Source organism: Phalacrocorax carbo, chromosome 1, assembly GCF_963921805.1.
Source record: "Phalacrocorax carbo chromosome 1, bPhaCar2.1, whole genome shotgun sequence".
NCBI classification, from domain to species: domain Eukaryota; kingdom Metazoa; phylum Chordata; class Aves; order Suliformes; family Phalacrocoracidae; genus Phalacrocorax; species Phalacrocorax carbo.
Genome location: NC_087513.1, coordinates 146413426 through 146441034, shown reverse-complemented (window position 1 = coordinate 146441034; position 27609 = coordinate 146413426). Strand labels below are relative to the sequence as shown.

At 42.2% G+C, this 27609-nt stretch overlaps 1 protein-coding gene across 1 annotated transcript in view; it reads left to right on the top strand.

Moving 5' to 3' along the window:
- AFF3 (ALF transcription elongation factor 3) overlaps positions 1 to 27609 on the top strand; it is a 280917-nt gene that overhangs the window by 168271 nt on the left and 85037 nt on the right. Inside the window, exon 8 of the mRNA XM_064445545.1 lies at positions 18651 to 18702. Within this exon, the coding sequence (XP_064301615.1) occupies positions 18651 to 18702 (52 nt within the window). The remainder of the gene's footprint in view (positions 1 to 18650; positions 18703 to 27609) is intronic.

The window sequence follows — 27609 nt, the reverse complement described above, 5'->3', positions numbered from 1 at the left end:
TGCCTCATCACCTGCTGTTTTTGGCTTTGTCCCTTGATTCCTCCATCATGTCATCTTTGCTTCACAGTAAACCACTGGGCTGAAGACTAACTTTTAACTCCTTTGTCAGGTGCCCAGGTATTGCCCTGGTCTTCCTTTGGGGAACATAGTTTTCCATTAGTTCTCTTTTAAGAGTCACAAAAAGAGAGAGAGATTAATATGGAGAAAAGTTGTACTTAGCTACAAAATGCTTTCCTTTTATAACTTCCAGCATGATTGGCAGATAGGTTTATTTAATCAAATTGCCTTTTCTGACAGTGTATTATTTAATGAGGGAGTTCTTTTTTTTTTGATTGCATAGGAAATGTGGAAGCATTTGAGAATTTCTGATGTGCTATTTACTCATCCATTATGTTGGGAATCGGTTTAATTTCAATGTCGACAGTGGAATTAATAATCATAACAGTTATCTGTCACAGAATGATCTATTTGGGGATTTGCTCAGCAAACCAGGATATATCCCCCACCCTTCCACCAGAGAAGGAAGTTTTAAAAAATAAGTCAAATTTAAACATGTTTTTGTTTTGATTATCCCTTCCAGGTTGATGGTAAATGACATATTTTGAGGCTTTAATTCAGCTTTGAGTTACTGATATGAAATCCTTTACTAGTGTAAATTATCCCTACTTTTTTTACCCCACTTACTTAATTCTGAGTTTCTCAAACAACTGAACACCTCCATTGAGGATGGCTCCCCCAGTAAAGTGCACCCTCTGTTCCTGAAGAAAAAAAAAGGCAGTGTTAGCTTTCCAGAGATAATGCAAAATCCTCTTTGGCAGTTGTGTTAATTTGGGCTGACTTCATTCAGTTTTTGGTGTCACACTTCACCATCAGAGAAACTGGCTTCCCATGTGAGAGCAAGGGAGCGCCTGAGCAGATGGACAGATGGACGTGAGGGAAGCAGACAGAGCCCCAATGTAGTTCTGATCCCTTTAGGTTTCCTTCAGTTCTGCAGTTATGTGCAGCCCCACATAAGTAAATAACTGATAAATTACTAAAACCTTTCAGCTGATACGTTTGATAAGTACCAAGACTTTTTATATGACTCCAAAGTAAGGGCAGTAACTGTTAAATGAATTACTTTTTAAATAAAACACATAAGAGAAATTTTTAAATCCTTCATTGTTCCTTAAAATGTTTTAGTGCCTCATTAATTCTTGATTAGCCTGGTTGTTAAGAGGCCATTATTATGTGGTAATAAGGTGTAGGAAATTACCTCTAGGACTATAGTCGTGTCACACAGACCTGCTATAGTTAGCACCTCATCAGGTCCTGAGACCAAGTGCCGGTGGTATAAATTAGGGGAATTAGGGGTTTGCTGCCTGCTGGTGGGGTTTGTGGTGGTGGTTCTGTGTGATGGGGTGTTTGCTGGGATGGTATGAGTCCACTAGTGCAAAAAAGTGGAGGAGACCTGACAAAACATAACACTCTCAGCAGCTTCCTGAGGGCTTCCTGGTATTGCCTTTGGCAGAGTACGGAAACTTCTGTAAAACATTGGAATAAAATGACTTTGCAATTACATTTATTTAAGTAGCTTCAAATATGCCTGAAGCTCCTGAAGATGAAAGTCCACTCTCTGCTGTATGATTTGTTAGGCAGCGTGTCATAGGAGATTTGGTGCCAGTCCAGCAGAATATCCCCAAACTAACAACCTTCTCCAGTCATTAGTATTTCTTTGGAATACACACCCCCCCTAGAAACATTATTAGCCTTTTATAAATAGGAAAATGAGCCTTAGGGGCTATTTTTATTGTGATTTGATGCAACATTAATCAGCATTCTGAAGAAGAGACATACTTGAATGTCCCAGGCTGCATATATTTATTTTTCAGTGTGTATCGTGCTTTTTTCCCCCTAAATCTCTTTGAGGTTGACGCTGTAATGCTCACAGTATGCAGCTCCCATTCATTACTTATACAGGGAGCTAATGCAATACGGCAGCATCACTGTCTTTGAAGAGCACCGAAGATGCTAATAATTAAAAACACAGAGTGCGCTAGTACTTTCCTCCTTATTCCTTCACAGGTTTCAATCTTCGCACAGCAGATGAGGCACAGTCCTCAGAGGATGGAGAGCAGCTTGGCACCAGCGTGGCTGCTGTCATTCTGCCAGCATGCAGGGGTGACGCCCCGCGGGGTGTGCCAGCGCCTGCTTGCCTACCTCTTCTTGCTGTTGGGTTTCAGAGGGCGTTCGCACCTCAGGAGCTGTGTCGGAGCAAAACTGTGGGACAGCCCCGTTCCTGAGAGGGTCGTGTTGTGCCTGAACCCAAAACGGGGCTACGGCCTGGATTTTAGTCCTAAATATCCATGTTTGTTGTTAAATAGCTAGGCACTCATTTCAGTGAGCTTTCACCCAGGTCTTCAACCTTTTCAAGCCCCCGGTGTGGGTGCTGCTTGTTCTTCAGGCCATGTGTGACCGTGCCCCTTGCACCAGCCCCGAGCACCACCCCGGCACTCCTGGGGATGGACCCTGAGCTGCAAGCAGCTGGAAAAGGGCACCTGCCACTTGTCCCAGTTTAACTCTTCATCAGCCTCAGAGTCAGGGCTGTGGGGAAAAGTCTCTGTACTTGGTATTTCAGCTGCTTCAGAAGCTGAAGTAGCCCCAAGACCAATGCAGGGTGGCTGTTGCAAGCTGTGGGCACCGCTCCCATTCATCCCCAAGCCAGTAGACCCCAGAGCAGCCCAGAGGGTGCAGGCACCCCTCCAAGCCAATTTTCACCCACCCTTTCTCAATATGATGAAGGACACCCCTCATCATGATGCTCAGCTTTGGCTGATTTTGGGTGTGCCTGCCTGCCTGCCCGCCCAGTCGCAGACCCCTGATGAGCCAAGGCAGACCCGGTTCCCGCACGGAGCACCGTGATGGCAGTGGACCCCCTCCCAGCTGACAGGTGGTTGGGCACCATCACCCCAGCTGCAGTTGGCATCCCACGCACAGCCCCAGTGGTCCCAAGTAGGGGTGCAGAAAGCATCTATCTGCTGCTGCTTCATATATGTGCTGAAATGGATTTTTTTAATATCTAATGACAATAATTAGCAGTGGATTGTCAAGACTTTCACAAGGATGGGGGAAAAACTCCACCAAACAACAAATATTTAAAGGGCACTTCTGAGTGCAGTTTCAGATCTCATGAGAACAAACGGAAGGAGCAATTACAGCCCAAACTAAAGACTGTTAGGAGTTCATAACTACATGAGCATAGCAGTAAAGGATGTCAAGAGTTAATAGTCCCAGCATGACAAAAGTTTATTTAATCCTACTCTAAACAAGCAATATAACAAATCCTTGTTAGGAATGAATGGTCTCTCACATGTAGCTAGCTTAAAATAATCAAATTTTGATTTAAAATACCAAAATAGGTCAAATGTTACGGGTTCTTCTGGAAGAAATTCAAATTGTCTGGTCCAATTTTATTTTTTATTTGCAACATTTTACAGATGAATAGATGCGTTCTTTACATAAACCCCCCCTGCCCCGTTTCAGGCAGGAATGCATATTTGCCAGAGAATTAGAGACTCTTAAATGTTGACATATTCTGCTCCAGTAGCAATGCTGTGCTCTGATAGAAAAGATATTGTTGTACATAGAAAGATACTGTTTTGGCACCTCTTCACCTTCCCACCTTGTCTTCGGCCTTCTTTCACTTAAAATTTCCTCCTAGCACAGGCTCCAAAGGTGAAGTAGAGGCTGAACAGCATAAGATGTCGGGTCACAGGTCCACCTGAGGCAGTGCCGATGTGTTCCTAGTCAGGACCTGGAGTTTCCTTCCCCAGTTCTGATTGAACGGTGTGACTTTGGAAGAAAACAGTAAACCTTTTTTTGCCTCGGCTTCCTCTTTCCAATTGAATGAGAATAATGATGGGTTTGTTCACTTTTGACCTCATAGGGTGTTAGGAAATGTACCTACGCAGAGATCTCTCACTAGAAGATAGTGTGATAGAATACAGCCCGATAACAAATTGGTACCTGTCTGGATAGGATGGGTTCTATTTCATACTAGTTAATGATCCTGGTAATAAGGAGAGTAAGTCCTGTGCTTTGGTGTTCAGCTAGAAGGAAGAATAGGAGAAAGTATCGATCAGAAAATTCTGGCAGACCTTTTGCTCACTCCTGATTCTTCCCTGACACAGCTTTAAATTGCATAAAGACTTCAAGCACAAGACATTTATAAAAATACGTAGTGAAGGCTGTTTGCTGCATCTTTTGAACAGTAAAAACTTTTCTGCTGTTAGGGTGAGGATAATAGTACACTGAAAAATACAAAATGTTGATACAAAAAGACTCTGCTGGAGATAGTCTAAAAGTTTATAGAACTCCTGGAAAGTTATTTACATATTTCAAAGGTCTTTGTTGCCAGTCTCCTACATTTTTGCCTATTTTATTAATGATTTTCATCAGCTGTCTAAATGAAATATTTAATGCCTGATAAACCATGTACAACTGAAATAATTTCTTATCATTAAAAAATATTTGCCTTGAAGGCAATATATTGGGTTAATTGCTAGAGTAACACTGATGATGAAACTACCCCAATAAATTTAGTTTAGGAGATCTGCTTTTGACCATTAACATGGTTACGATAAAAGTGAATTCTTTAGAAATCAAGTCTCATCCCTCATATATATAATATTAAAATATATATTTCATAATACAGACACAATATTTGCTTACAAATTATTTGCAGTTGTACTAAAGTAACACATTATTATCTGTAGGGTTTATTCTTACTTAAATATCAAACAGGTAATTACCCACACCTCTGTCAAAATTAAGTCCTGCATATTTTATTTCCACACCCCAAAGTACTTCTGAAGTAATAATGATTGTTCTGATTGGACTTGACCTGACATCAAATAACAAGAAGTTAAATGATACTTAATGCCATTTTTTCAAAAGTGGAGGCCGTAGGTAGAGCCTGTAGAAGACTATGTAGGATTTAGTTCCTGGGAACTCAGTATCTGATAATCATAAATTTCAGACATACAAACCAACAAACTAAGAAGTTGTATAATGGGGCAGATTTGAGCACGTGGTCTTAATTCCAATCTGATTTTGTGGAAAACAAAAACAAACAAACAAACAAAAACCCCCAAACCAAAACCCATATCCTCAAATTTCAGTCACATAACAATCTGAGAATCCATTGCCTGCATGCTTGGTTCATACCAACACTTGCTTACAAGACTGCTATGGTACAGAAGTTTGCTCCTGTGCATGGCAGTCTGACAGCTGATGACAGAAAAAAATATTTCACAGAAACCTTCAATTAACAGCCAATGAGTGGGAAAAAAATGAAAGAAGCCAGTATGTTTTGTGGATGCATATGAAAGTCAAACCAAGGCTAGTTTCAATACTTTGGAAACTGAATTAAATTATCTTCTGAAGCAGTGTGGGTAATTGATATTTTGTTTGATACAATAAAAAAATCATATGGGTCAACTGAAAAAAAAGTTTCATTCATTTTCTCAGCAAAATGAAAAACATTCATTCAGGGCTAATCATTTCATTTAGCTTACCCCACTCCAGAAAGCGCTTGCACAGCCATATTGCAGCACTAGACACAAGCGTAATTCAAAATAATGTTTTTGAAAGAGGAAGATGAAAGCGCGACATTTCAGAAATGTTGAAGTTAACAGTGTTACATAGAAATTAAACTTTTTTAGTTATTTAGGGAAAAGCATTTCTCAAATCTTGCAGTTGCCAAGCATTTTGGCCGGTCCTCACACTGTTCTGATGGCTGAACTATTTGTCAGAAAATTCCCCTCAGCTCTAAATCCCTCACACAAGACTTCAGTTAGAGCCTCGTCCGCGCTCAAGCCTGTGTGAAAAATGATTGTCGACATTTTTCTCAGATGACTCAACACTTCCGAAGATTTAGGACAGCAGAAAACATTATCAGACATCATTTAGGCTTCCAGATTATTTTTTTTTTTACAAGATGGTTGCGGAAGTTAGCAGCTGGGTAGTAGAATTTGGCAATCAGAATACAATTGTGTCTAATTCATTTTTATACACTGCTCCTATTAGTTAAAAAAGGATATTTCTTTGGAAGTGTCATTATGGCCCTGACATATGATTTCTGAATATGACTTTTTCTCAGAAACCCAGCATGGTACTGCCAGCATGCCACGCTGGTGTCCGGGAGAAAATTTAAGAGCAGTGATAAAATGAAAAGGGAAAATAGGAGCTCTTCTTGCAAACGGGGGTTTGTAATAGATATTCTGACATGATATGAATGATGAGGGATGGAAAATTCATAACGGTGTGTAGAAGTGCAACACGCACACTCTGTGCGTAGAAGACTGACCTATAACTCATGAGATAGTGTGTGGCGAGTGAGTTATGAGAGTTGTTCCCCAGTGTATATTTAGAAAGAGACATTAGAAAGGAGATATAGTGTGGTTTACTATTTCAGAGCTAACTTCATAATTTTGTCGAAAAGTGTTTTTAAAGAAAAAATACACACTTTTTAAAAATATATATATATATATATTGCAGTCCAGGTGGTGCATTTCTGCACAGCACATGCAGGATCTGAATGCTGGGAGTAAAGCCCTTCCACTCTCTGAAGGAGCAGCCCTCAGTTGATTATTTCTGCTATTGCAATACCCAAAGGAGATTATTCCTAAGAAAAAGAATGTCCCATTTTTGACTCTTAGTTCTCTTGTAGCAAAATGAGCAGGCCAGAAGTCCTTGGCGCCATCAGACCCCAGGGCAGCGGCGGGTCTGTGCCAGGAAGCCCATGGACAACCCAAGCGCACACCTCGACTGCAGCTGCAAAACGCAACTTGAATTAACAGGATCCCACACAGCAACTCTCCCTTCAGTGCAGCTCCATGTGAAGCAAAGGAACTACCTGACCACTGCAGATTGCACATGTTTTTTGCCCCCCAGCAGTGAAGCTCACTGCCACAAGCTCGCCCCAGGTGCCAGCGCCTGCCCCAGCTCCCCCGTCCCTGCGGCAGCTGTGCCCCGAGCCCTGGCCCTGCCTGAGCAGCCCCTTCCCTCCCTCAGCCCATCTGCAGGAAAACCTGACTACTGCATTTTGGTGGCATTGCTATCAATTTGGAGATGTGTGCCCCGTTGGGATTATCTTCTCCCCTTTCAGCACCTTGTGATCACAACAAAAGCAGAGAGGAGAGAAGAGAATACTATCGCTAATGCACCATCTCCTGATAGTTTGTTGGCGTGCTGAGTTTAGTAAAAATGTTAGAAATGCCCCGGCCGCGGAGGTAGCCCCTTCTGGAGCAGCGCTGCCCCTTTCTCTGAGCCAAGCACACAGGGTGCAGGTCTCCATAATAAGCAGCGATCCATTCACCCCACGGGGCAGAGAGCTGCCTGGCATTTTGGCCAAGAACTTTTGTTTCCTTTTGTAGTCTGCCTCATAAAGAAAAAAAAAAAAAAAGAATTTTTCCCTAAGCTTGGCTGCAAATGAGAGGCACTAAGAAACCTGCTCATGGGAGAAGTTTAAGCCTGTTCCTGCAGAAATCTGAGGGCTGGAAATTTTGACAAAAATCATAGCAGCCCCTACATATTTAATGCACAGAACTGTTTACAGCTCACTCCTCAGCATCAACCCAGCCATACGTGAGGGCACATGAACCTGGCCATACGTGAGCTTTCAGGTCTTTCTGCCCCTTGTTTCTTTATTTTTTCCCCCCTCTTCCCACACACTAAATTAATTATTTGACAGCATATTCTGACATTGTATTATTTCAACAATAGTGGAATGTAATGGCATGTAATTAGGAGCTGGAATATAATAATGGTAGGAAGATTATTTTGGCAATGAGATTTTTTTTTTTTTAATTAAAATTTCATTACTGCAGAAGTGTCGTGCTATTGCCCTTTCCGGTGTGTGATCAACAATGTCCATGAGTGAAAGTGATGACCCCCAGGGATGGATAGCGTGGTTTGCTGCCTCTTGCGCCCCAGCCAGGGGTTCTCTCAAGGCACTGCTCTTCCGTACCATGAGAACCTACAAGGGTGCAATATATTTTAAAGTCTCTATAAAGTGTTGATTTTACAGTGAAACTCCTTCCACTTGTGCGGGGGGGGAGGGGTGTTGGTTTTGTTTAGTGGGTTGTCTCTGAGGCATCTGGTTTTGTGAGGAGTCTGTAGCACCACAGACCTGTCGATTTTCTCTATTTTATCCTCACAGCCCATATCTTTAAATGAAATTATATGCTCCCTTTCACAGTAGCCAACTGGGTTCTTGTCTGTTTATTTGCTTGTTTTAATCATTTTTTCTCCATCTAGTCAAATAAACCTGTAAATTCAGTGTGTACGCTATGGAACCTCATCCAAAACTATACTGTCTCCTTCCTGACAGGGCTGACAGAGAGTATAATCACTTGTATTGTCCAGAGTACTGTTTACATAAAGGAGCAATAAATACCTGTTGAAATTTTTACTGGAGGCCTCCCAGATGGATGGTTCATTTATTATTACAGACAGGGTTTCATTTACTTAGTTATTAAAAGAAGCAGGCCGCTACAGCCCATTTATAACTATATTAAAACTAAATGAAGCTATAAGTATTGCAGACGGGACTGAGTAAAATACATATAGTGGCTTTCCAGGAAATGGCTAGGAAAAGTATTTAAAAGGAAATGCTGAAAACTTTGGGGGTCCTGGTGTGTCCATCACAGCCATGCTTCTGCTGGCTGGAGCTTGGGGGGTTATGGAGGAGGTATAGTTCCCATATGTTCCCGTCCTGCTGCTCAGTGCCATGTATATATTCTGCAGTAGCCCCTCTGTATCTGCCTGTCAGCCATGTGCTATTGGGAGGAACCAAACTCTCCTGTTCTTCCCCTCCTTTAGCCTTTATTGACATGAAAAGCTCCAGCTGGGGATATCAAATAATCTTTATCCCAGAGCCAGAATATCATTGAATATCAACTCCAGTTACAGGAGGGGACGGAGCTGCTCCATCTGTAAAGTAAAGGCTGATTCATCAGGAGGATACCAGAGGTCTTAGTTTTGAAGGTATCACCAGAGGACCAGCGCAGCTGGCCATGAAATTAAAATAAAGGTTGTGGATGGTCTTTGTGACACTTTTCTAGCACTGAGGACATTTCACCATACCCACCCCTGCTTTGAATAAAGATAAATTGGTCACTGGATGGGAAGCACATGGTTGCCTGGGAACTAGATCATGATTTTACTATATCCAAGCTAGACAAACAAAGGAGAGTCTCAAAAAGGAAAGGCTGGTGTCCCAAAGTGGAAGAAATTGTTGACCAGAAATTGATGGGGGAGAGAAACTTAGACACAAAGAAGTTTGGCATTTTTTTAAGCAGAGCTTGTTAGGTTAGCAAAAGGCTGCATTTCCACAATCAAGAAAAAACCCAACCTTGCTGAAAGCTTGCTCAGCTTCAGTGGTGAAGCAAAGTAGCAATTAGAAACGAAAAAGCAATTGTGCAATAGAGATGAAATATAAAATGCATGTAACATGAAAGGGGAAGATAATCAATCTAAAAGAGAAATTTTAAAATACTGAAGGATAAAAGAGTGGAGGATACCAGAGGAAAGTTCAAGGACAATGAGAATGAGGGGTTTTTTTAAGGTATATAAAGAACCACAACACTAAAGAAATTCTAGCAATATCCCTTTGTTAGCTAGAAATATTAAAGCTGTTAAAAATATTAGAGTCAATAAATATTTTTTTTATATGAGAAAAAGCAGGGTGCCTAGTAGACAGGCAGGAAGCTGAACAGTGTCTAGAGACAATAAAATATTTCAACTCAGTTACCCTAGATACAAGTATCCGTAAGCCTCAGATCTTCCATGCTACCATATAGCCATGAAGGCCACTGGCTAGCAAAATCTGAGGGTCATTTGTGATGTACCTTGAAATGTGGGGTAAACCCCAGGAGACAGCCAATGCTGTGCAATATGCCAAAAGGCCAAGGAAGAAAGTTTAAGTTTTAAGGACGGGTCGTCTGGCACCTCATACTGCACACAAAGTTTGGGGGGAGCCCAAACAGGGGTCTTTGAACACCACTAAGTATCTGAAGGGTAAGACCATAATTATTTGTGTTCAGTGTTTTACTTTCAAGGGAAGAAATAGAAATTATTATCAACCACAAATTATTTCATTCTGTCAGGAGCTGGCAACTAGGGCATGGTAGGAAATCATATTCACTGATGGTAAAACTTTGTGAAGGATGACAGAGGAGGAAAGAGTGAGGATGGAGCAGGTTATCAAATAGTCTGAATCATTTAATAATTCAGCCTCACATAAACAAAGGAGACTTGAAAGAAGCCAAGACAAAGTTGCATATCCCAGAACGTCCTCCTGACTCTGTTTTTAAGTGGGGACTCTACCCTGGGAAGCTGCAACTCTGAAAATGCTTGAGAGATGGAAGTGAGCAGGCAGCTGGGAGTCAGCGCCCACAGGATGCCCCGGCACAGAGAGATGGCGTGAGCCTCTGGTGTGCAGGGCAGGGCCCAGGGGATCACACAGGGACATGTAGCTGCTGCTTTCACCACCGCTTTGACGATAGAAGACACTTCTCATTTCAGCGCAGGGAAGTTTGAGAACCTCTAGCCTAAACGATCTCATTTCCCTTGCCTGACCAGTGAGACAGGGATAAACACCACTGCAGCCTCAGGTATGAATGTTGCTAAATGAATGGTCAGCGATATACAGAAGACTGCTGTCATCTGCAAGGGAGCACGAGAATAAAAATGTGTGGGATGATGACTCCAGCGTGAGGACTGATGCTTATAATGCTGGGGATTAGGCAGAAAGAGGCTATTTGTAAGGACATAATCACCAAGTACAAAATCAGATGCTGCACCTTCAGCGGGGAGACTTCGCAGTGGCAGTACTGTCTCAGACACATTAAATTCCCCAAGATTTCCGCCACAACGGCTGACACACAAGGAGGTAGTGCGGTTCATGCACCCTTATTTCATTTCACATTTGAAATTAATATTTTGTAGATGGGAGCATCAGCAATTGCAAGGAAATCAGAGGGAGAGAGTTAGTAAATAACTGCTAATCACACCTAGAGAGCCTCGGGGGAGCAGGGGCAGGGAGGCAAGAAATGGATTGGAAAATTTCGAGCAGTACATTCAAAACTTCTGTTCCTCAAATGTGTTTCCTCCTGTCACACAGAGCATGATTAACCATGAAACTTTGGTAAGTCCTCAGAGTGATTGGACTACTCAGGCAGGTGCTTAGGCGTGAGCTGCCCGTACGTCGCTCATCACTCTTCCCTCTCTCTGAGTATTCATGCATTGTATTCATGTACTGAGTATTGGCTGCCTTGCTCAGGGAGTGAACTCACACGAGTTTGTTCCCCTGCTTTTCTGAAGCATTTCTCCCATTTTTAAGGAGGTGCTCTGGGTCCTTCTGCCCAAACGTCGTTCTCAGGAAGCGCTGCGGACTGTGGGGCACTTACTTGCCACCCTGCCAAGGAGTTAGAAAATTCAGGGTACGATTCAACTGTATATTCTTCAAAGGCGGGAAACATCACCGGGGCAAACACAGTCATTCACTGGGGCAGCTGCTGCAGTGGAAATCTTATTTCAACTTCTGCTTATAGAAGAGAGTGATGGCTGGATCACTCAGAGAGGACTGCCTTGCATTTCTAATGAGACCGTCAGTATAATGGGAATTTAGCAGAGCATTTAGCCGGCTTAAATGGTTTTGGAGAATGGTTTAGACCATCCTAAATGGATTCAAGCCAAGGACAGAAAACTTTTCCTTCAGAGCATCTATTTTTTATTGGAATTGCTAATTCTATTTCTATAGACTGAGTCCGTTTTTCAGGCATTTAAATTCTACACTGTGGAATTAAATTTCACATTGATATATATGCTTCATTCCAGCATTAAGTACATTAATATTTCACCAGCCTGATTTTACTGGCCTTCTCCCTCTGTTTTTAATTAGATTTGATGGTATTCTATATAATCATGTTTTCCTACATGTTTCTGTGTAGCAGAACTTGCACAAACTGTTTGTTGAGGGGTTTTTACAACTTAAATATCATATATTCAGAGTGAATTTTAGATGCTGCAAGCAGTGCTTGCAGAGGTCTTACAAGCCTGTTGAAAGCTCTATTACAGCATTTGTAAAATATCCTCTTGATCTAGTTGTTTACCTCAATACATAAGCTTTTGACTTTATTTCATATAAAACACCAATAAATACTACACTTTTCAGATAATATAAATGCATGAGCTCTTTTAAAGTGAACCATCTGCATCAGTTATAGCACTAAAGTGAAAAATAATTTCAGCAATCAGAATCTAATTAATTAAAAATTACTACTGTATAAAAACAGCTACTCCAATATTTAGGATTAGTAAACAAAGCTATTAGAAATACCTGTTTTGGCTGTAGGTGAGTGGCAAATATAACTAGCCATCTGTTATGTGCAAGTAACCAAGGTAATAGCAATAGCATTAGTTTCCTCCTTTTTTATATATATATTTTTTATTTTTTTTTAAGGAAGGAAACATTTCTTATGTATTCTTCATTCTTCTTACCAGCATATTTTTCCTTGCATTTCTCTTTTAGAAAGCAACCAAAGGCAGCCAGAAATCAAAGGTACAATTGTCTTACTGGAGCTTAAGTCATTATGTACGTGAGCACTCGTTGCTGAAATAATCCCAGTAACATAAGGGCACTGTCTGGATAGGAAAGGCAGATTCCCACCTGGTGTTCTCTCTCATTTTGCTGGGAACAAGAGTTAAAGGCCTTGCACAGTGTTGTGCCTCCAGGAAGGTTTGGGTTGTTTTTTTTTTTCCCCTCCAACATGAAGCAATATTTTTCTTCTCCTGTATCAGCGCATCAGTTGTGACTTTAAACATCTGGAGCCAGTCTGGGAGCCCTCTAGCATACTGCTACTTAGAATAATAACTATTTTCTTTCTGGGTTTCTGGTAATATTGAAACTAATGTCCAGTTCTTGAAAGGTCACTATGCATTTATGGGAAAGAAAATAAAATGTCAATATTGTGCATTAAAAAATAAGATAATTTTCCAAAAACAGTCTCATTCAGATGAAACATTGTGGTGGCATAAACTCAAATGAGCACTTAGTTATCTGATTTTCATATTTCATCACAACTCTTTGCTTTGTGGGGTTCCTCTTCAGCTAATATCAAAGTATTTTTCCACTACTGAAGTTTCTTTCCTACATAATGAGCAGAAATCACAAAAGTCCATAATAAACACAGTATTCTGACTGAGATGCTGCCTAGCATTAAAATGGAACAATATACTTGATCAGATTAACACATTCATGAGATCTTTCACAAATTGCAAAGATGGTGACTTCTGAATGTAGTTAAATGACAACTGCAACATACATATATTTGTGCCCCAGGCTTGCAAACTATTGGCATGTTCTCTCCTAAAGCATTATTCTTAATGATTTAATTGCTATCAATATTTTTCATCTCCCATCTTGATTTTTTTTTTTTGTTCTAACTATCAAAATTATCATGAACCTTTCCTGAAAATCTTCAGGGCCTCTTCTCTTGTCCTTTGATTTACGCACCAAAAGGGAATCTCCCTAATCACAAAACAAAACCACAGAGGCATTTTTTGAGAGTTTTATGCCTCAGTAAGTAATTTGCAAGGGGGAAGGAAAGAATTCATTAGGCCAAGGAATGTGAAATGTATCAGAGGTTAAAGTAAAATGCAGGTTGTGATGCCTGCTGCTTCTTCCGTGTGCACCAGCAGAGGTGAAGGATAATTCCCAGGTGGGGCTCTGTCTTTACCCTGGAAGAAAATAAATATCGTCCTAAGTAGGGCTACACTGGAAGGGTCTCAGACTGGCTACAGACATTAAAAGTTGCAACTGATTCCCAGCTTGCTGTTGAAGACCACCTCCCACACACACTGCACCATCGACATCTCCTTCCCTAGCAGCAATTTCTCCTCCAGCTCTTTCAAACCCCCAAATCATTGAACTGGGCCCTGGCTTTACTTTGATGTTACTTCCTGGACTCTGGCTGGAGCTGAAGATAATCCTTGCTTGGGACATGTCTTTCCAGCAACAACAAATCAGGAAAAAAGAGAGACAGACAAAACAGTGAAGCTGCAAGTCTCGACTTGCCCATTCCCTTTGAGCAAGGTGGTTCCCAGGCAGCCTGCAATGGCCTCCCATCCCAAACCCCAGGTACTTTTGACCAGGAGCACCTCCTGGCCCTTTGACATGCTGGGATGAACAGGAGTTCCACAGGGTCCCTCTGCAGTGCCCCACATGGTCACCCACCCCAGTAGCCTACTGAACAAATGCAGTGAGCAGCACCCAGATCACAGAATCACAGAATGGCAGGTGTTGGAAGGGACCTCTGGAGATCACCTTGTCCAACCCCACTGCTTGAGCAGGGACACCCAGAGCAGGGGGCACAGGATCGTGTCCAGGCAGGGTTTGAATGTCTCCAGAGAAGGAGACTCCACAACCTCCCTGGGCAGCCTGTGCCACTGCGCTGGCACCCTCACAGGGAAGAAGTTTTTCCCCATGTTGAGGTGGAACTTCCTGTGTTCCAACTTGTGCCCATTGCCCCTTGGCCTGTCGTTGGGCACTATTGAAAAGAGCCTAGTCCCATCATCCTGACACCCACCCTTTAGATATTTATAAGTATTGATAAGATCCCCCCTCAGCCTTCTCTTCTCCAGGCTGAACAAACCCAAGACTCTCAGGCTTTCCTCTTAAGGGGGATGTTTCAGTCCCCTGATCATCTTGGTAGCTCTCTGCTGGACTTGCTCAAGCAGTTCCACATTCTTCTTAAACTGGGGGGCCCAAAACTGGACACAGTACTGGTCAGGCTTTCAGATAAGCTATGTAGAAGATTTGGACACACAGTCACATTGAAATTGGCAGATGTTGGATATCGATGCCCTCTAGAAGACTTCCTGTCTATTTTCCATTGCATGTAAGTAACCCCTCACCCCTCTCCTTTCCCACTGTAACTGAGTGACCCAGCACCTGAGGCTGCAACCCCTTACTTGGTTACTGGAGAAAGAAACGAGCTGGCTTGCTGAGGCATTTCTCAATATCCCAAACTCATCCTTATTTCCTTTCATTATGTCTCTACCTGTCAGGTTCTTTGCAGAGAAAGGAACAAATGCGTTAATTAGAGTGCAGTGAGTGCTCCCACCTGAGCTTCCCACCCCTCGCTGCCTCCGCGACCTCACAGAGGTTTCACTAAAAATATGTAATTAGGTTCCGCAAAGTGACTTCCTGACTGTGTGCACTCTTTTCAAGTGCCGAAGCCCTAAGTGGTAGTGTGTCTTTTACAGAGCTGCTTTGAGTACCACTTAATTTTTCTAGCTTTTGTTTACAAAGTTATATTTACTTCTCTTTTTACCAGTGCCTGAGCACATCAAAGCCTAGTCCATTTTGAAAAAATCTTAAAGCCCATGGATTAAGTCACTTACTGGCTTGGATTTTCTATATTCTGAAAAAGGCGTTATACAAAATATCTATAGATAGGCTGTGTTGAAAAGGCTGTGTCTGCACAAGAGCTTGTATGTGTTTGTCTGTCCATCCTTGTACTAGTTTGCCAGAATATGTAAAGAAATTCCATCGTGAGCAGGGGCTGATTTAAACATGATCTGAAGTGCTTGGCTAACGTACGGTGTACCAAAGTTCATTCTCTGCTGAATCTGTGCCAAAGTACTTCTCGGATAAATTACAAATTAATGTAATGCCTCTTGTGAGCTTAAAGTATTTTTCTTCTCTTCTGTTCTCCCTCTCTTCAAGTGGGCTCTGCTGATCCAGTTATGGACTTTTTCTTTTAACTGCCATTGCTGTCATGGTGGAAATGAGTTGTTGATGAGAAGTATTCCTCAAAAGCATCCATAGCCAAAATCAATCTAGCTTCTTTAAGACACCGCCAACTGGGGTCCCTATAACACAAATACCTCCTCCTCCTCACCCAGAGTGTACTTCAGGCTGGGCTGTGAGAGCAGCCTCGTGTCCAAGCAGCCTCCCTCTCCAGGACTGCTGGCAGATGAAGCTGAAGTCACTGGTGACAGTATGTCCTGCTCTGGATGTAGCTTTGCAGAGCAGGGCTGAGGGCCTCACCTGACAGTGAAAGCAGTCTGGGAACCATTGAAGACTTTTAGGCATGGACGTTATACCTGCCTTTACAAGGTAGACCTCTACATTGGCAAGCTGTCTTAACCTGATACATCCTTGTGACAAATACATGGATCAGGCAAGTCAGATCCCACTCTACGGAAAACAGGCAAGCAAGCAAGCAAGCATTTTATGATGACCTGTTTTTTCCTATACCCAGCATTAGGAGATTGTTTGTGTGCTGATGGTAGTTCCAAAAGGGGCCATGAGCCCTGGGCAGACAGTGCTTTTCTTGGAGAGCAGTGCTTCTGAAATGAGAAACAGACCAGGAAAATAAAGCCAGTCTAAAACATACAAGCGAGGAGAGGTTGATGGGCCAGCACTGCGGTTTCTTGTTCCTTTTGTGTGGATGGTTCCTGCTTGCACTCCTGCTGTCTCACCTTAGCTCCACTCACACCTCCACATGACCTGAAGGCTTTGAAGCATCATAGTTTCTTCTGATCACAGGCTCATGATACACATTTTTTTGATGTTGATACAAAAAGCCAGAATGCTAATAAATACATAGAGCTACCTAGACCATTTCATTATATGCTTTTGTTTTTCCAACTTCCATTTAAGAGAAGAGCTAAATTGCTAAATCTTAAATAATGTACTTAACTGCCACCTCACTAGCAGAAATTCACACACTCAAAGTCAAGGGAGAGCAGGCAGCAACACCCTGGGTGCTCTGCTTTTCACAAAATAAGCGCATCCCTCTCTGGTTAAATCACTATCAGTGCAGATTTTGCCACATTTAATTACACAGTGCCCAATCCCAGATCTGAGCTTTCTGTTTTCAAGCACTGTTTTCTCAGAGATGCCTTAAACTGATCTAACTTAAAACAATGAGCAATTATAATATTGTTTGGGTCCCTGTAAGTGGTGGGATCCAAAGCCAACATGGATCTTGCAATATTTACAGGAAGCTTTGCCTCTCTGACATATTTTAGCTCCTAGGAACTATATGCCATGTCATTCATACCTGTCTCATTCGCCAACTTCTCAGCAGGGCTTGTTATCTTGGCTGGTGGCTGCATTGATACGGCCACTGGAGTTTTTGCTGACTCGGGAGATGGCAAAGCAAGCTTTTTCCTGCCTGTGGACATATTTCCAGATAAAACATCGGCAAGTCTTGCTGTGAGATTGTCAAGTCCCTCTAACGCAACGGGTGTCCTATATATTTGAGGTGTCTGCGCTGCAAAGAGATTTTGCTGAATTTGATATGTTGGTTTTACAGAGAAAAATCTTGGCACAAGTAGAAGGAAATGTGGGGAAAAAAGCAAGATGAGAGTCTTTAAGAGATGAACTAGTAGGATTTTCTGCTCTGACCCCCAGTCCTGTTCTTACACACCTACGCTCCCCAAAAGGTGCCGCATGGAAATAGGGAAGCAGCTGTGCCGGCAGCAACAGGCAGGGACTGTGCGCATAGTAAGGAGCTGAGGAGAGGATGGTTAGACTCGGTGCTCTTGTAAGACACGGCACACCATGTCGCCCATGTAAAAGTCACGCTTTTCAGGCACGCTCTTGGAAGATCTAGGCACAAGTGCAGGGAGGTGGTTTGAAATTACTACGTATGTCTTCTTGAGATATTTACACTCCAGGGACCACCCACATCACAGGATGTGTTTGAATTGCTCACCAAGCTTTCTTCTGGAGTCAAGACAAAATTACAGATTCTCTTTTCCCACAACGCAAGAAAAATTAGCAACTTTCTGAATTATTATTATTATTACAGAGGCGTTTTTTTAAAAATAGGCCCCATTCTTGAAGACCTTTCAAGCACTGGGGGAAATCTTTGCACCTCTTCAGCTCCTTTAACTGCTGGTTACTTAACCCTATCTTGTAAAAAAAATGCATGGAGGTAAAAACAAACTCCTCTTCTTTGTGAGCCATTTTAAGCAAGTTGAGAGAGGATATGGGAAGGGAGGATGAAATCCCCATTAGAAAAGAAGCATTATTTTCTATCTTTATATGACAGTGAAATCCTTGAGGATACTCTTGTGCACTGAGACAATATATTTTAGTTTTAATTGTTTCAGTCAATGTCAATTTTATATCAAACATGCAATAAAGTAAAAATGGCCTTTGGGAAACATCACCGAAGCTTATTTTGTGCGTCAGTACTGCCAGTGTAAATATCTACTTCTGTTTTGTAAGCTCAAAGCCAATGGAGCAAAATTTTCCTTTCAGAGAGACTACTGACCTGTCAGCATCAAAAATTTTGTTTTCAGCATATAAAAATTGTTTGTCAGTGATTGTAATAACAAGAATCTTTGCAAAATCCATTATTGCTCTAGTAAACATTTTCCCCTAGGCAGTAATAGTAGGAAATGAATTAAGAAGTTAGTTGATAGCAACTGGATAAGAAAAAATTATAAAGTGTCACATCTACAGAGTTACTGGGATAAAATATATTTTCTTTCTATTTGAATTATTAAATGTTTAAAGTAGCTCAGAGAAAACATCAGTTCTAAATCATTTTGGTAAATTATAATTTATTCTACTGCTTGCTTTCCAGGATGCTAGAAGATGACCTCAAGTTAAGCAGCGACGAAGAAGAGAATGACCAGGTAAGAACCAGACAACTAACATGTCACTTGTAGCACGTTTCATGTTGAGACTGAGCTACTGCAAATATTTTGCTAATGCTTTTTCAAAACATACATAAAGGTTATCAAAATACATGGCAGTACTGTAACGAGAGTAACAGATGTTGCTGCTCAGAGCCAGCCCGCGTGTGCTAACTGCTGGATTGGTGGGGAACGGTCTGCAGTGCTCTTGATTTATTACCTTGATGCGACCCAGAAGGTTTTTGTATCAGTCTCCTTCTGATTTGATTTTGTTTTGTTTTAAAGAGCGGCCAAGGAGGGGAGAAACAGGAATTCTGGATTACGGGTTCAGGCCAGATCTTGCAATCATGAGCTGGCCCCAGGGATAAGCCGCCGGGCTGCTTACCTCTTACCTGCCTAGAGCCTCTCCTCTGAGCACTCTTGGTCCTGTCTCTGCATGGCCCATGTGTGCTAAGAAGCCAAAGGAGAGCTGAGAGAAAGCCTTGGATGTGTGTTTGGTTCACTCCATAACTTAGGGCAATTGCCTGTGTTTTAACGACCCCAAACTACCTGACTGGGTGCAGATACGTCAGCCAGAGTTTTTCAAGTGTCAGGAGAGATGGGTTTTGTTGGGGGGGGGGTCCCAATTTTTCCTTAAAATATTTTGCCCAAATAATTAAGTACTCATTAGAATAGGGCTAGATTTTGCCTTTCCCATGGCCGGCCAAGTGCCTCAGTGCCAAGCACTGCTATGCCATGCTGTCATGCTGTCTCCTTCTCAGTATACTGGCGTGGGTGATTTCACTGGGGATGAGAGAGCAAGAGCCACTTCCATTCCTTCTTGCACTAAAATGCATGTCCCATGCCTTCACCAGAGCATACGAGGGCAGTACTGTCCCTGGTTGCATCTCACAGATAATTCCAGACCTGGATATAACATGGGTTTCAAATGTGATTATTTCAGTCAAAGGTAACTGGACTAGTTACCTAGACTAGACTTCTGATCTAGACTTCTGAAGTTCAGGATCTTAGACAAATAATTCTAGGTATGTAAGTATGAAGCTCTTCCAGGGTTTTCTTTAGCTTTTGTTATGAGAAGTCTCTATTTTACAATATATATTCCATACAACAGGTAAATCAAAACTTTTTAATATTTGTACTAAACCATGGTTTCCTCTATTTTGAGAAAAGCTTCTTGGTCTTAAGAAGATTCAGCACATAGATTCAATTATTTACATATTTATGCAATTTCTTTTTGTTTAATGATTTCATCCTGAAACACTTCACATTTAATTACTCTTCCTGCTTGTCTAGATAGTTTAAAATACAGCGCATAGACAGCATAGGGCAAAGTAAAGTGAGGGACAGAAGGGCTGTCTGAAGAATATCAATAGCACTCCAAGATGCCGTGGTGCTTGCAGCGAGGGTGGCAGGGGAGGGGGGAGCCAGTGGTCAGGAGAGGTGGCTTGTCATTTGGGTAGGAAGGGAGATGGGATCCTGCGTAATGGATGTCAGCGTGGAACAGGCTGGCAGAGCCACAGAGCTGGAATTCTGGTTTGCTTCCTAGCAAGCAGAGAAGGACTCATGACAGTGTTTATGGGGCAGGAGAGAAAAGAACATAAGTAGGTTTAGGTGGAGAAGGGACTGTGGAAAAGGACTGCTGTTTGGGCATGCACACGTGGCACCTTCAGTTTAGTGCTACCACTTACAACTATAACATCTTCCATGCGCTTGGATTGCTCAGTATTATGTGTGCTACGCAATGTCTTTGCTCGGTAACCAGAGCTTTAATGTACAGCTGATACAGCCTGGTCTTTTGCCTCAGTGCTTAAGAAGCTCTGCAAAGCCAGGACAGAGTTTGCCACCCACGCAGCAAAGAGCGAAGCTGAGATCCCAGTACTCACTTCTAATCGTCACAGGCTCTAGCGCGAGCAGCCTTTGGCAATTACTTTGTGACTTGGTCCCCTTTCCTAGACACATTTTCTTCTAACTTGACTGTACAGATAAATATCTCCTAGAGGCACAGGCTAGGTCCTGCTATATGAAATGCTTTGCAGAACCTCAGCTGAGACCTACAGGTTTGCTTATTGAACAATCCTAAATAAGTATGCTTGCTGGATAAACAAAACACTAAGTTTCCATCGACCTAGCAGGAAATAAGCCCAAAAAAAGAGTAACACGGACCACTGCTGTCAAAAAATGCCCAGATTACAACATGGATCTGTGTCTAAATGTCAGTGGAAGAATCCATTTTCTTTTATTTCCTAATTCTAAGGCTCTTTAATCTCAGATCTCCTCCTGAGCTCGGGAACAGGAAAGAAAGAAATCAAAGATGAAGGGGTAGGAACAGTACATGAGTGATTCCCAGCTATTTCTTAACCTTTATTAATTAACCTTTGAGCACCCAGACTCATCTAAGTAGTCCAATTTCTTGAAGAGCTGAAGGTGACCTGTACAGGAACCAGGAAGCTTTCCATTTTGCTAATTTCTAAACAGGGAAGTTCAGGGGAAAAACTTTGAAAACTTCAGAGGAGATTTTGCATTTGCATCTGAAATGGCCAAGCAGCAAACGGAACGTTTGTGAAGCAGTGCAAAGGAGGACAGGTGCTGTCCTGCACTCCCAGGGCTGGTATTTGGAGAGCTGTGACTGACCCAGGGAACGTGAGCCATGGAGGAGAGAGACCAAATGCAAGACAGAGACATGATTAAGTGCTTCAAGACCAGCAGTGGGGAAGGCATTCCCAACCCTTCCCTCCACGTCAGCAATTAAGATAGCGAGATTCGCAGACCCAGGAGAGGCAAAAGAGGCTGGGTTTAAGCTGAGTGTGTGTGCGCCCACAGTAATTACATTATCCACACATATTAGTCTCTTAATTTTAATTACATAAATGTATTTTTCCTCTTTAATGAGCATAGTTTATCCATTTAAACTGATCATTTTAATTTTACAGGCAGTGATCATAGGATCTAATATGCAGAGGGAAAATTTCCTGTTGGCATATTTTACATCACACAGATTGAAGAAAATATACTTTTTAATCCCCAATCAATATCTGAAGAGCATGCAATTAACAGATACCAAGGTAGTTAACATAAATCTGCAAGTTAAAGAGCCAATTCATTTTGATTTATAACACAGAGAGTAATAATTTCATCCTCATCTCTCCCAGAAAGCATCTGAAGCTTTGTAGCATGAAGATGTCAAAATTGTACTTAAGATTGTTCGGAGTACTGAATTGTAGTGGTTATTGCCTTTTGGTTCCTTGAAGTGTGGCATAGCACATGAAACAGTCCCCATTATAATACCCTGCTCTTCTCCGTAGAGGTCACTGGATAACTTAAATCAGTCTTGGGTGAAATATTAAAAGGAGATTGTCAATTGTAATAGGAACAATTCTCTTTTTGCCCCCCTACTTGTCCTTTTACAATACGAAAATTTTGTAATAGAAAGTAGTTCCTTTAAGGGGAAAAAGATCCCTGGCATCATTCGTGCAATTCATGTCAATCAATAGCCAAATAAATTAACTGACTGGTACGCATACATGGAATAATAATCTAACATATTTTTGCTACCCAAGTCTGCTTCCTTGTATGCATTTTTTCTGCGCGGGCTCAGGTTGGTTGCCGCTGAAGTTTTGTGGCTGTGAAAATTTATTACCCACAGAGTCAATCTGCATTCTGGCTGCCAAGTCTGAATAAATAGAGTCATTGTGCTTGTCTGGAATATGTAACCAAAGTTCATCCAGTCAGCTTGACTTTCACATCCCATGGGATTCATAAAAGCCAACACCCTGGTATGTGCTCTTGATTCCTGCCAAAATTTTGTAAAATTGTATAAACAGAAGTTGAAGAAGCAATCAGAACACACTCCCAGAGACATGGCTCTGCACTCTAGCCCCTGCTGTATCTGGAAAGGGAAGATCCAACTTTAGTACTTCTTTTTCTTTTTGTTGTTTTAAATAGTCGTATGACTATCCCCCCGCAGCAGCAGGTAAATGCGGGGGCTAAAGACACCCTCCACGCAGTGCACAGGGAGGCAGTGAACAATCTGCTCGGGGTCATTAATTTTGCTCATGTGCCCTGCATCAAGGGAAGAGGGAAGGCAGCGCTTGCCTGCAAGTGGCTGCCCTCCTTAAGAAGGGATGGGGACAGGCTGGCCCTGCAGGGTCTGAGCGGTGTGAGCAAAACCGGCCCCTCCACAGGCAAGCCAAGACAAACAGAAGGCAATGTCCCTTCACGGAAGACCTCAGGGGAAGAGCAGCCTCAACAAAGTTCACAAAAAACAGCTTCAGTGTGATAAAATACAAGTCTTGACAGCCTGGTCTGGCTCACCAACCAAAGCCCCACAGGGCGATAGCAGCCCACCCAGCCCAACACCCTCCCACAGGTCCCCGGGCTGCCCCCCACCCACGACAGCCTGGGGACAGCCATGGTGGGCAGCTGGCCCTGGGGAACCTGTCCATGCTTCAGCATCACCCTCGCCATGGCTGAACCAGAAAACTTGATGCTAATTCAAGTTGCACCCACAGCTCCGGTGGGGACATACGTGCCTACATTTCATCCCCGTCACGTATGTGCTGAGGGATGCCAGGGCTCAGCACTGGAAATGCATCTTCCCGGCAGGACTGTCTGCAGTGTAAGTATTTAGGACCAGCCAAATCCATCCTGTTTTTGCAACAGGACAAAAGTCCATGGCAATCAGTGTGGCCGTGTCCCTACATCAATAGCATTAGGAAATTATTTATTTTTTAAGTGATAAAATCATGTTTCATTTCTTTAATGGTAGCCAGAAACACATAAGAAATAACGTATGTAAAGACAATCTTTTTAATAATGTGTAGGACTTTTCCCTCTCACTTCTGCATATGGACCGACAACAAAAAGATAAAAATTCTCATTAAATAAATGGTCATGTGTCTACCTTCTTCCAGGAGGGATAATATTTAGTAGAGCCTTTATAAGCACTACTTCTGCATATGAAATGTAATATTCCAGCTAATTTGAAGCCATCTGTAATGAATATTTAAACAAATTGAAAAAGGGGCAAAACAACTACAAGCTTTCTTTCCATAAGACCTCCTCTGTTAGGATGGCACTTTCTGAAGTCAAAGATCAGCCAAGCAGAACACAGAGTCAGGTACATCTAGAAAAAAGAGTTATATTGGGCAAATTATAACATGCCACCGCATAGCTGTCTTCATCATTAGAACTATTTTTAGGCAGTGCTAATTGCGTTCACATATGCCATGTCCAAATATTTTAACCACATTAAGTCATTTTAGTATTGCGCTCCTTTTTATTCACCTCTCCATCAGTGTAATACTTGATGCTTGATCAGAAGGGAAAATGAGTGAAAAAAGAGATGAGAACACTCAGCCCCGGAAAAACAAGCACAGAGCCTGCCTCATCACTGCAAATGAATTTCTCTCTCAAAAAAAGGCCCTGATAAACTTGGGAAAAAAAAAATCTTTCTGATGAGAAGTTTCTCACTCCACTGAGCACAGGAAACTTTCATGAAGTCTAGCCATGTGCGTGTCTGACTGCAACCAAAACTGCACAAAGCAGAGATAAGTAAAAGTGGAAAAATTAAGTTTTGGGTTAAGGAATGGCTAGAACCTCAGGTGGTTTTGTACTTAATCCAAATGCTCTGCTCAGCCCTCTGCCACTATAATGTGAGCGTGTTCTTAGACTGGAGGAATAGCCACTGTAACAGCCTTACTTAACTTGGGGAAGTCCATTATTCCCTGTGTATTAGAGAAGCAATCCTTTTGGTATCCAACTTAACTAAAATCGAGAGTAAGATTTAAGCCAGCTGAGCCAGGATTTTTTTGTGGTTTGCCAGCTCTGATTTTAAAATCTCTGTGACATCTAAATTTGCACTTCCACAAGGCATGACAAGAAGACCAAGATTGCCTCACTGAAACTGTCAGATGAAAGAAAATAAGAGCTTAGTCTTGTCCTGCCAAACTTGGCTCACATCACTGCCTATCTTACAAAATCAAATTCAATGTCTGTCATTCAGGCAGGATCAAGCTCTAAATTTGAATGCCACCACCATGAATGACACTGAAAAAGGTTGGAGATCAGCCTGGCTCTTGGACATGCACGAAATTTGGGGAAGTTCAAACATGGCACTCTGATCTCGATGCTCCTCTAAAAATAGACTGGAAAATAAACTCAAAATACACGGGCATCTTCCTTGTCTCTTAATGTGGATGCCATGACTAAGCTAAGTTTTAGCTCTAGTAAATCTCCAAAGCCTGTCCTTTTCCAATGGTATTGCCTTTTCCAAGCCTAACAGTTTCTCTGTCTACTGTAACCTCCTTAACTCCATCATCTTGAAATCTTGGGCTAGTTTTTTTCCCCTTGCAACTGGAACTACTGTACGAACATCTGTTTTGACTGGCATGGGAACATATACTGATGTAATCAATTCAGCAGTGTCAGCTAATCTGGGGCATAAAGAATTAGGCTCCACATCTCCAGACTGGCTTTCCCTTGTCCCTGTCTCACATGAGCCCTTCAGCCCCATGCGCCGCTCCTCCTGCCGCAGAGAGCCCTCACTGAAGCCAGCCACTGCACCTGAGCCTTAGCCTCACTCAAGCGTGGCCACGAAGCATCTGTTTGCCTTCAGGCAAATTCATTCTAGTGTGCCTGTAAGAGAACGGTTAAATAACAAGCAGTCACAAATAATTTAGAGCACAAATTATTGTCGTTTGTAATATTGCAGCTATTACAGGCTGTAAGAGGAGAACATACCCCCAACACATTCAGGAGCTCAAAGGGCACATGCTAGCTTATCCTGCTCCGTTATTTTTATGTTGTTGTACCTGTCTATCCTTCTCAACTTGTGTAGTTTTAGTATCAGCCCAGGTTTTCCCTGTGCAAAGGAAGCAGAAGGCAGTGAGGAATGCTGTAGGGACTCTGCTTGTGTCTCTCACACATGTGTCAGTGCACACACTCATGCACACACACTCCCCAACACAGCCTCCCAGCCTCTCTAGGAGATGCCTGTTGCCCTCTGCAAGGCAGAAGACCAAGCTCACTTTGCTTCTCTTGGCCATTCAGCTCAGGCTGGGGTGGTGTCAGCATGAGGAGCTGTGTGAAGGAGATGGGGTGCACAGAGATGGATGACAGCAGAAGCAGAGAAAGAGGCAGCTGAGACCATGTCAGAAAACAAAAGGAACATGGAAAGGGAAAGGGATTAAGGGAATAAAAAAGAAATTAATAAAGAAAACACATTGAGAAAAAAGGGCATTATAAAGGGAGTAGTAGCTATGTTAGAACACAATGAGAAATAAGCGAAAAGAGTCAGCAGCCAATCCGTCAAAATTAGGATTTAAGAAAAAGGGACTGGGGAATCATTACTACAATTTCTTCTGCACCTCGGATGAAATCTCTCTCCTCTGAAGTCAGCAGGAGTTTAGCCACTGATTTCGATCAACTTAGGATGTTATCCACATCTTTTTTATTTCCTAGCACAATCCAAGCAAATACTTGGGTAGTAGCAAATGCATCATAGCCGATTGACATAGCACCTCACTGGGCAGAGTTACCACCATTTTGGGAATTCAGGCTTGTGTTTCCCCTATTTTCACATATATGGACTTCCAGAAGAATTCTACTTTAATTTCTGAGCTTTCAGACTTCCCAGTAAATCTTGTAAAGCCTGTGGCACAACACTCACATTTTCAGCCTGCGATATCCTAAGTGTAAGCAGCACTTCAACCAAGTTACCTTTTCCTGGATAAGGAGACTACTTCTGTGGAGACAAAGAAGGTTTCCCAAGGTGACTGCTGCTTCACTTGCAATGACTGAGACCTTTCTCCAGTGTCACTGAAAATTAATAATTTTATTAATGTAAAGTACCAAGGACTTTCCTTCTGCTCATCTCCACTGAAAAAGATTAAAGTTAACTCATCTGCGCTGAAACCCTGTGTGGTTGTTGGGGCCAGGCTGCAGGAGAAATTTGAACAGATGCAGGACAGAAGACTCAACATTTACAGATACATAGAATTCTCTGTATGGTTAATACCCATGTTGATTATACAGTAATTTGGAGATCCAAATCACCTAACAAGTATTAACTACTTAATACAAAGCCCCTGAGAGGTATTTAGGTAGAGCTAAGCAAGAATTATTATCTCTGTAGAATTGACAAGGAGACAGACTGAGATGTGGCTTGTTTGAAGCCACATGGCAAGTCAGCTGCAAAGCCAGGATTAGCACTTGGGTCTTTCACTCCCAGGTGCCATGTTCAAGTCACTAGACTGTGCTGCCCCTGAAGATTAATAAGGATTAATGGACAAAGCAGAGGAGAAAGAACAATGTATGCCAGAAATATAATAATAAAACTCCAGGGTGAAAAATGAATACCGAGGTGTTGAAAGGCCTGCAGAAATCATGAAATCCAGAAAGGGTTTTATAGTTTCTTAAAAGATGTGGCTCTGATGATAACCAACTCCAAAAGGGGAAGGAAGGGAGACCCTTTTAAGACTTACAGCCTGTAAATCTTAAATAAATATCAACTAGACAGTGAAAATCACATTCACACAGCTATATTGCAAATTTACAGAGAAACACTCAGGCTGCAGTTTACAAGTGATTTTTAAATCCCTCAGAAATCCACACTGGAAAGCAATCCTCAAACAAAGCCCCTAGGAACAGCGAGGAGTACAGAATAATGCAGTGATAGAAGGCACGTTAGGAATCACTTATGATAAATTGCCTGACCTGAGTTCCTTGGGCAACTTTTTGTGGCCACAAGACACTCGCGGGCATTTAACAGGGCAAATCTGTAGGTGCAAGAGGATTTCATTACCTCTGTTTTGAGCCCTGATGAGAGCATCATTGCAATAGTCTTCAAGGAGAATGCTGAAAACTGAAGAGGGTTTCAAGACGAGGGAGAAGGATGCCTAACACCTTCGG